Raw genomic sequence first — 10,619 nt, 5'->3', positions numbered from 1 at the left:
GTAAACTAGTAGAAACCCACACATAAGTCCTCAAAATGATGGACAACCATTCAAAAAGTGGAAGACCCAGGATCAGTGAAACCTAATTCTAAATGATAAGTGTATGATTATTCTGGATTTAATTTATATTTGCTGGGTTACTTGGTTTTTCCCATTTAGTAGTATTTTAAGAGTATTCTATTTATTTAAGTTCCTAGAGTAGCTATAGTATATCCAGTATATAGACCAATAGTTAAACACTCCTAGAGGTAATAAAGCCTTGTATGAATGGAGAGGGAGAAAAAAAAAAAAGGAGCAACAGCTCAGGTCAGGTTTTGGAACAAGAATTCATCAATAGAGCCTAATAATCCCCCATGCTGGCAGGTGGGGTTTAGGGGAGGAAGATGAGAAGGGAATAAGCCTCTATAGATGGATAAGAAAAACATATCTAGTTTCAAAACTTCCTGGGCTTCTTGATATTCAACTCCTGCTGCACCAGGAGCATTGCATATACCTGCGGAAAGCAAACCGTTGTTCCTCTGGTTCTGGTCAAAAGTCTTTAAGCATAATGCTGCCTATTCCTACAGATCCTTCCTCTCCCAAACTGTGGACCTGATCAGCCTAAGAGACGGGTTCTTTCAGTGCTAGAACTGCGGGAACATGGCCAAGTCATGGAAAACACCCACGCTTTATGTCAAAATCATGCCACACATTCTCCACAGCACCTAATTGGTGGCCCTGATTTTCAGCATTCCGCAGTTTACACAAAAAATCCATTTTCCTACATTTACCAAAGGGCATGACTGTTCTTTAAAAATGATTCCTAGCCGGGCTCGGTGGCTCAGCCTGTAATCCCGTGCCTTTGGGAAGCTGAAGTGAATGCACTGCCGGAGCCCGCGGGTTCGAGACCCGCCTGGGCAGCGAGACCTCATCTCTACAATAAATCAAAAAATCAGCCGGGCGTGGTAGCGCATGCCTGTAATTCCGGCTACTTGGAAGGCTGAGGCGGAAGGATCGCCGGAACCCAGCAGGTCGAGGCTGCGGTAGCCGGGAGTGGCCACTGCACTCCAGTCTGGGTGATAGAGTGAGACTCCAACTCAAAAAAAAAAAAAAAAAAGATTCCTTATCACATCAGTGTATCCATAATGACATCGCCAAATTATAATAAAATGCCTGTTATTTCTTTGAACTAAATAATAATTTAAATATTAAAAATAAACATAAATATTACAAAGAGTAATAATAAAATTGACAGAGTCCTGATAGATCTTAAAAAAATAATAATTTAATTGGAAGCCTCCATCACAACTGTCTGAAATTTGTTTTTGCATTATAAACTTGTAAGCATTTTACTCAAACCAATTTTCTTTACGTAAAAACTTAATAGTGTCATCAAAACCACATTGATACAGGGATTCCATTTTTCTCTTGCTTGGGGGAAAAAGGGCTTGGTTAAGCCTCACCAGGTTTGCCAGAGACAACTAGAATAGAAAGACAGAAATTTAAGCTGTAGGATATTACCATACTGGTAAATGTATGCTATTTTTATAATCTAAGTTTTCTTATCATAGACACAATTAGTAAGAACAACAAAAAATCAGTAGAAAAATGTAAACTTAAGAAGTTACTTCTGCCGGGCTCGGTGGCTCAGCCTGTAATCCCGTGCCTTTGGGAGGCTGAGGTGAGTGGATTGCCTGAGCCTGTGGGTTCAAGACCCGTCTGGGCAACTCGGCGAGACCTCATCTCTACAATAAATCAAAAATCAGCCGGGCATGGTAGCACACGCCTGTAGTTCCAGTTGCTTGGAAGGCTGAGGCGGAAGGATCGCCAGAGCCTGGCAGGTTGAGGTTGCGGTGGCCAGGAGTGGTCACTGCACTCCAGTCTGGGTGATAGAGTGAGACTTCAACTCAAAAAAAAAAAAAAAAGTTACTTCTACCCATAGACTATAGAAGGGTTTCTCCGTCTTGGTTCTATTGATATTTTGGACTATTACTTTTCTGTCATGGAACTGTCTTGTGTATTGCAGGACATTTAACAGTATCCCTGGATATGCCAGTAAAATCCCCAAGATATGACAACCAAAAATGTCTGTGTACAATACTGCCCCATATTGAGAACTATTAGACTAGATTAGAGGAATCAATATTTTTATGTTAATTATTCATTTGAGTCTAAGTTTTCCTTCAATATTTTAAATATTTTGCTACTCCACATTTCTGAACAAATAAATGATCTAGTTTAAAATCACTCTGATAGTCTATCAAGTTTATTATTGTGAAAAATAAGTGAAGACAAAGAAAATATTACACAAATTGACAGTTAATCAGCAGCAAAAGGAATTTATACTGACTGTCCATAGGCACCCAGGCCTCTATGCATGATAAATGTTGTAAAGTATAAAAAACATGCTATTGAGAAGATGTAGTCATACACACAATTACCAATGAGCTTCCAGTGTTTGGAAAACATGTTGAATTCCACGGTATTTTTAGTAGATTAAGACTCTACGAATATCACTAAACATAATTACTCACCATTATATCCTGTTTGGCAATATTAACATACAGATCCAGCTGCCCTTTCTCCTGTGGGGAGATGTCCAGTCGTCCGCTGAAGGGGGAGATGGTCACTGTCCGGCCAACAGGCAGGATGGGAAGGCTATTGGTGAGGCCCCCATCCACCCACTTCTGTGGGAAGAAACACCCCAATTACACACATAAATGACATGTCCCACACGAAGAAAAGGAGTGTGGCTTTCTCAACAGGACTTTCCTTCTAATAAGAGCCATGCCTTGGATATGCTCTTAAATTACTATTTCTGAGGACTAATCTGACTGGGAGTCTGTTCTGGGGGCAAAACAAGCCCTCGTACACAGATCATGTACAAATACAAGAACAAATCTTGATATAATAAGGATATTGCCCAAATAAAAAACAAAAATTAAAAATAAAAGCTTTAACTAGATTATTATACATAAGATGTGCCTAAATTCTTACTGATTACAGTGCATGTCTAAGAAATGATTTATAATTAGGTTGTGGCTCATTATTTAATCAAAGTGGAAAGTCAAGTTTACTGTAGGCACTGAACAAAACATCCACAATTAGAAGTAGTTCCATTTTTAGTGTAAGAATTGAAAATTGGCAAACTTAAAAATAAATACAACAACCAGAAACCTTTCCAGTTCCAAAGTGGCTCCCATCCATGCCCATGACACAAGGGGAATATGCTGAAGCCAGAGAGAATGGGAGTGCTGTATGAAAAACAAACATTCCTCAGAAGGGATTTGGTGCTCTCAAACCCACCCCCAAAGGAGAGTGATGGAAGGAGAGAAGAGGAAAGAAGCCTCCCCAGGAAGAAAATACAACAAGGTCTTGGGGCAGTGAGGAGGAATGATGAGACATTCAAGGTGTGTGCAGCCTCGACCCCATACTCTAGAGAACTATATGCTGAGAGATGTTGACAGAAGAACCACAAAGACAATATCCCTTCAGCTATCTATTCCAAGGCAAAAAAATCTCAACATATCCAAGAGCCTATGTAGCCACACGATTAGCTGTAGCAAACAAAAAACACACACACAGAAGTGAAGTCCAAATTCTCTAAGTTATAGCTGTTACTAAAAATAGTCTTCAAATAAAGTATTTTTTTAAAAATGTCTGGTAATGGTTGAGAATCTCTCATGCAAGAGTCTTTAGTAGAGATGTTTGTAAACTGAGTTTCACTTGAATATGTGAAGTACAAAGTAGGTAAAGTTTTGCTCTTCAATGTGAAGGTGGAGTGAGTAGGGAGAAACAGGTCAGTATAAAGTACTCTCAACTCAGTTAAAAATAATTCATTCATTTCTTCTAAGGCATCTCTTTTCATGTCATTCTTTCTTGTTTTTAATGTCTAAAACTGCTAATGAAATGATTGGAATAACATTATTTACAAAGGCCTTGGCCAGCCATCAACTCCTCCAAAGGAAATAAAAGGTAAATTCATAAAAAATAAAAATGAGTCGAAAATTTCTTTTAAGGGAATTACATTTTGGTGGAGGAGAAAGTAGATTGGATTAAAATAAAACTGACCTGGATAAATTGTATATTGTCATTATTTTTCAAGGAATATAACATAATTATAATATATTATATATATTATATGGACATATACTTATTCATATTTATATCTGTGTATACATATATACATGTTTGTGTACATATATGTTTCTACATGTATGTATATACACACACAAATACACATGCATAGCAGATTATATATAAGTGTAATCTAAAAGAGGGAGATTTGCAAAAAGAAGGCCTCAAAATATTTTATTCTGTCCCAGAACTTGTTTTCTTTGACTTGATTGCTTTATATATAATACCAAATTCTGGGATAGGATAATACCCAGAGGAAAAGAAAGACACCTTTCAAAATTATCACATAATGTCAATAAGAACCTGTTATCAATGATGTGAAAATTCACATAGGTTTCATCAAGGAGAATTAAACATATGTCATATAACTTTAAATAATAGCTCATCTGACTTATTCAAATTAATGAAAAGAAGGGCAATCTGCCTCATTAAATTGAAAAGTGTTCTAATTTACTATGGTGTTAATGACTGCTGTTTCAGGGAATCAAAAATTCTTTCTCCAAATTCTGTTCACTCTTGTTAGCTTATTCTGATTGGATAAATGATGAGAGAAAATATATAACTTATCAAATGACTTGATTAAATTTGCAATGATACTGGCTCCTCTACAATCCATGATGCTGTAACCCCACCAGCTCAGATAATCTAAACGTGGTATATCTTAACTCTTGATTTATGCTGTCATGAGCTGTATCATGCAGAACAACCACACATTCATTCAGGCATGCAGATTCTAGCAAAATTTCTGCAAACGACAATCACTGCAACAAATATTCCTCAACTTCCAAATTAAAAGTAGAAACATTTTAGATCTTGTGTTCTACTGATAGTTTAAAATCTTGCTTATTAAATATACTGTCCATGAATTTTCTGGCTGTTGGCATCTAGCGTTGCAAGTCATTTCCACATTATAGCCTCATGGGCAGCATTCTATGTGCAGGTAGCTACTGTGAACAAGCTTCTATGATTCCAAAATTGTCCTTGAGAGAAATAATGCTGCCCTACCCTGATAGAGTTTTGCTATGTATTTGCTAGTTTTCATCACATAACACCACCATCCTCAAAGGAAAGGGGGAGGCAAGGCACATCAAAATTCCAGGGCAAAATGTGTTTCAAAATCAAATTGGCTGCTGATCCTACCGCTACCATCTATCAATCCCACTGCTTGTCCTACCATCTTTTCTTCAATCTCTGGCCATATTCTAAGCATGCTCCACATTAGAGTTAACACCCGAGTCCAAAGAGTTATAAATAAACAGCTGCTCAATAGAAAAAGAAACTCATGCCAAATTTTGAGGCAGATGTCCACTGTGACTCTGTCTAAAAATTACAGCAATGAAAACCCCGATTCAGGGAATTACTTCTAAAGAGACAAGGGTAACTGTTATACCTAAACAAGGTAGATTATTCATCTGTCTGTACTTGTTAAATTTTGGTTTATACACTGATGTATTTTGGGTACCTATTAAGAACATGCTTTATGAATTCAAGCAACTATTACTATATAATTTAAACAAAAAACAACTTTAAAAACCTGAGTAGTTAATCTGTAGGCAATGGGCCTACTTTTTCATTTGGCAAGTACTCCCTAAGTATCCAGCATGTGCCTGGATGTGTGTTAAGACACTGTGGATGTGTTCATGATAGAACCTCAATGCACGACTCAACATCCTTGAGGTGTATTTTATTCAAAAAACAAGTGAATAGAAATTACTTTGTTTAAATAATGAATAAGACATTGTTATCTATAATTATAAATACCATGGCATAGGGCCTGATGATTTATAAAGCAATTTCTCATCTATCATTTAATTTGATGTCTTAAAGAGCCCTGTAAGTTAGGAAGGTCGTGCTGGTTTATTCAGTTCCCTCATTTTACAGAAGAGGAAATTGGGACGTGCAGAATTACTTGCTGTAGGTCAGATGTTGGTAAACTATGGTCTGCCATCTGCTTCTGTAAACAAAGTTTTACTGGCACACAGCCATGACCTTTTGTTTATGTATTGCCTAAGGTTGCTTTCCTTCTACAGTAGCACACATGAGTAGGTATGTAATGCTGAAGGTATTTAGTATCTGATGTTTTATAGGTAAATTACAGAAAATACATTATTTACTGTGGTACAGCATACCATTCAATTCATATTCGTTCAATTCATATTTGTTTTCACATACAGTAAAATGTAGTAATGCTCTCTGAGGGCAGAAAAAGTCTGAGTTGTTTTCTAAGGGTTGAAGGAGAGGTGAATGTGGTTTGAAAACCAGTTGTATATTTGTAAACATATCTTTGTTGCTTTCGTGATATAGGCTACAAATAGTCATGGCTAACAGAACATTCTTGATTAGCAATTCTTAAAACAGAGGGGAGAGTGAGAAAGAAATAAGAAAATACCCACCTACCAGGACATAGGTGAGAATCTCTCATAAATGGTGGGGAGAAGACACAGCTGAGATTTTATAATCATAAGGAGACAAGCTAACATATAATTCTAAAAAAGAAGTTGAAAAATCCTGCCATACTAACCTCTAATAAATACTGATTCTCGGTACATTGCTGGTTTTCTTGCTTTTTGAATATCTGTAGGTTGATCCAAAGCAATGACTCTTGATACCCAATTTTGAGAAGACTCTAAAGAGTGATTTGGCAGCTGACAATCTATAATCACTGCAGAGAAATTATTCCCTGAAAGTCTCACATGTTGTTTTAAAAAAATTAAATAGATAATAAAAAAAAGTATAAAAAGTCACTAAAAAGTAAGAGCTTCTATTTCATAGTAACTATAAATTGATACCCAGCTTTTCATCTAGCCAAATCTAGCTGGTAGTGAGGCCAGCAACCACTGCTTCTATGACAGCAATGGAGCTAGGTTTCCATGTGAAAAGTTTGAGCCACAAAGAAAAATGGAGCCAAAGGACCACAGTAATAACTTTATATAAAAACACAATTACACAGAGTATTCCACAATTCTCTTCCCTATAGATATGTAAGTAATGAAAGGATTAAAAATCCATAATACCAAAGCTTCAATGGACTAGGATAATACAATGAAAATTTTCTGTATACGTTCTTGTAACAATATAGAGTTAAAATATTACTTGAATTCTAACTCAGACAAAAGAAAACAACACAAAATCTTGCAACTTTTCTTTTGATCTGCATATATCAGTTCTGGAGATGATTCTAATATTTTAGTCACCTGCCAATGCTAATAGTGTCTCTTAACAAAATTAAGTAAGAATTCCTCTTGAAAATGTTCTTTCTTGTTCCAAATTGATGACAAGAACCTGTGAAAACATGGCCTAAATGTGTGAACATTCCTATGGCTCATTCTATCAGTTGAAAGAGTTCATATGGACTGAAAAATATTCATTAGTGAAAAATATAAGACTTCATTTTATTTCCATTCATTCATTGATTCAGCTATTAATGAGTATCCACTACAAGTAAGGTGCTAAAATAGTTATAAGATAAATACAGAGAAAGCTATAAAAACTTTAAAATCTGGTAACACCAGATGTGGAAACATGGAGGTCTGTGTTAAATACAAATGTCACAAGAGAGGAGAGTGGACTCTGCTCCTCTTGGCCATGGCCCAGTGTCTCTGCCTTTTGTGACTCTGTCCAGAAAAATAAGTAACACCAAGCCTCTCTCTCCCTCTCTGTCATCTTGACCTTCCTTGCTTTAGAAAAAAAACCAAAGCCAACAAACAAATCAAAACCTGAGCTCCATGAAAACATTAAAATCTAGAAAATGAGAGGTTCTCAGCATGACTGAAATTTTTACATAATTTAAATCATATAAAAAGCTTATACTCACAGCAAAACATTGCATTTAAAGCAAAGTTCGCATTTCCCTGAAAATGGAAAGGAAAGATTCTAGAAAACAACTCGGCGTGGAAACTCTATTAGACTGTGGGAGGTGATAAGGCTTATAGAGAGTCAGCAGAGAATGGCACTTGTAACTGGTCATTTTCTGGCATTATAAATGATGCAAGTTCTCTGTGGCTCTCTGTCACTCATTATGTGCATGGAGCCCTCTTATTGCAGATTCTATTGAACAACAAAGGAAAACGGAATGCTTTCAGGAGACATAAAGTTTAATTCAACAAGTAATTATGATGTGCCTTTTATACACAGACACCAAATGATCAGCAAGACATTGTCCAAGGATACTGTCCAGGGTCAAGGGACATTAGTGGGATGGTTTTCATCTTTGTCACAGCTCCGGGCTCATGTATTCCCTTGTTTAATTATGGCCATCACTCTATGTTCATGTCCAAAGTATTCAATTACATAATAGAAAACTTCACAGAAATTTCTGATTCCTCCTCTCACTTGACCATTTTAACCACTGCTAATCTTCCTGTTACATATCCAAGACATGGAGGGTGGGGTTGAATAAAAGGAAACGAGGAACGGATTTTTTGAAAAGAACAGACAGCAAAGTAGAGCAAAAAGCACAGCAGAGATAAAAAACAATAGAGATCATCCTAGGGAAGTTCCTAGTTGAGTGACTTCAGTGAAATAGATTAATGCCTCCATATCTCAATTCTTTCATCTGTAAAGTTGAGAGTAACAATATTTACAGCAGATAGATTGGATCCTGGTACGTGAAATAAATGTTTTATTGCATATTTTTGTGGTAAGAAGATATTACTGGAGAGCAGACTGCTAAGGCAGACTCTTCCCCACAAAATCATTCAGGACCCAAGTCTTTCCAGCTCACTATTTAGCACCTCTAGGGTGTGATCCTTGACCTGATCATCCATAATAGTTGCTGGGGCTCCAGTCATTACATAAGAGTTTTAGGCAACTGGAGAGAAGGAAAGATATACAACTTTCCTTGTACTGTAAGTCCCACAGTATTCAGGTTACAGTACATTGTCAAACAGTTAAATAAATGGCCATATATAGCTTCAAGGGAAGTTGGGAAATATAACCTTCCAGCAACACAATAGATCCAGCAAAAAAATTAGGATTCTGTGACTAAGGAAGCAGAGAAAAGTATACACTGAAAGAAAACTTGGAGCCTCCACCACCTGCCCCCCCATCATAACATTGTTATTAGTATTTTAAAAAAGGAAAATGCTTAACATAGTCTTAGGTCATAATGGCTTCTGGGATTCAGCTATGTTCTTTTATTCCATTCTCCCTGCTCCCATATCACACCTCCTTACTATCATTTAAATATCATACTACACCCCAACTTCTTGGTCACTACCTCTTAATTTATTAATCACATCAGCAATTCTTATGACTTTTGACCTCCAAGCCCCCCTTTCATGATAATATATAATATCATAAAATGCACCAGGAATTTTTTTACCATTCTGCCATTTTGGTTATGACTAGAGTATATTATAAAGCAATAGTTTAAAGTAAAAGTTATTTTTGATTTCAGATCATTACTAAATTTAAGTTCTTAACATAAAATTGATTTTGATAGCATTTTTAACCCTATTCAACATTTACATGTAAAGACAAATGTTGACTTTCCTCATGTAACAAGAGAGAAAATGATACTTACTTTCAAATAATTAGGAGTAAAAGTGTGATACATTTCAAATATAATTTTAAATAAGAAAATAAATCAGAGATAGGGAAGATTGTGGCAAAGCCAGTCGGACTGTGGGAGTACTGGTGGGAGTGAGTGTATGGAAAATTTTGTGTACGTGCTGGTGAGTGAGTGGGCATGTGAGTGGCTGAGAGAGTGAGGGCTAGGGAGCTAGCGGCCAGGGTTCTCCTGGTGCAGCGGCTAGTGTCGCAGGTGTTGGACTTGGACCCTTGCGATTCCTGGGATGCAGAAGCTGAGCACCATTTTTTAAAAATGAACAAAACCCTCCCTGGGAAGAAAATGCTGGGAGAGAATGACTAAGTGGGGGCTCATGAACAAGTGGCCAGGGCCCTCATGCAACAGCTGGTGCTGCAACTTTTCTGCTTGGTCCCTGGCTCTTCCCAGGTCGTAGAAGCCAAGCACCATGTTTTAAAGCAGGATTTATTGAGAGGACAGAAAAAAATCCCAGAGTGGGAAGGGACCTGGGGGGGTTGCCCCTTTTTTTTTGAGTTGGAGTCTCACTCTGTTGCCCAGACTGGAGTGCAGTAGCCGCTCCAGGCTACCGCAGCCTCAACCTGCTGAACTCCGGCGATCCTTCCGCCTCAGCCTTCCAAGTAGCCGGAATTACAGGCATGCACTACCACGCCCGGCTGATTTTTTTTTTTTTTATTTATTGTAGAGATGAGGTCTCGCTGCCCAGGCGGGTCTCGAACCCACGGGCTCAGGCAATCCACTCACCTCAGCCTCCCAAAGACGCGGGATTACAGGCTGAGCCATCAAGCCCAGCACCCCATTTTTTCTTAACAGACAAAAGTTTTCCTGTGAAGAAGCGGCAAGAAGAGACTACCACCCCAGACTCCCAAACCACTGCAGCAGGAGAGACTGCTGACCCCAGGTTTTGCCTCACCACTTCAGTGCCTGGCTGGGCACTGGCAGCAGGGGCAGAGGAGGG

The 10,619-nt window shown here is 37.8% G+C and overlaps 1 protein-coding gene across 1 annotated transcript in view; it reads right to left on the bottom strand.

Moving 5' to 3' along the window:
- Positions 1 to 1,301: 1,301 nt before the first annotated feature.
- The window catches only part of PNPLA4 (patatin like phospholipase domain containing 4), a 33,314-nt gene continuing 23,996 nt past the window's right edge, over positions 1,302 to 10,619 (bottom strand). Inside the window, exons 6-7 of the mRNA XM_008069887.1 lie at positions 2,514 to 2,666; positions 1,302 to 1,460 (exon numbers count right to left, since the gene is read on the bottom strand). Coding sequence (XP_008068078.1) covers positions 1,329 to 1,460; positions 2,514 to 2,666 — 285 coding nt within the window. The 3' untranslated portion in view covers positions 1,302 to 1,328. The remainder of the gene's footprint in view (positions 1,461 to 2,513; positions 2,667 to 10,619) is intronic.

This window comes from Carlito syrichta, unplaced genomic scaffold (assembly GCF_000164805.1).
Source record: "Carlito syrichta isolate Samal-C Ts95f unplaced genomic scaffold, Tarsius_syrichta-2.0.1 Scaffold312313, whole genome shotgun sequence".
Classification (NCBI taxonomy): domain Eukaryota; kingdom Metazoa; phylum Chordata; class Mammalia; order Primates; family Tarsiidae; genus Carlito; species Carlito syrichta.
The sequence above is the reverse complement of the archived record's forward strand: the minus strand, read 5'-3'. Positions and strand labels throughout refer to the sequence as shown.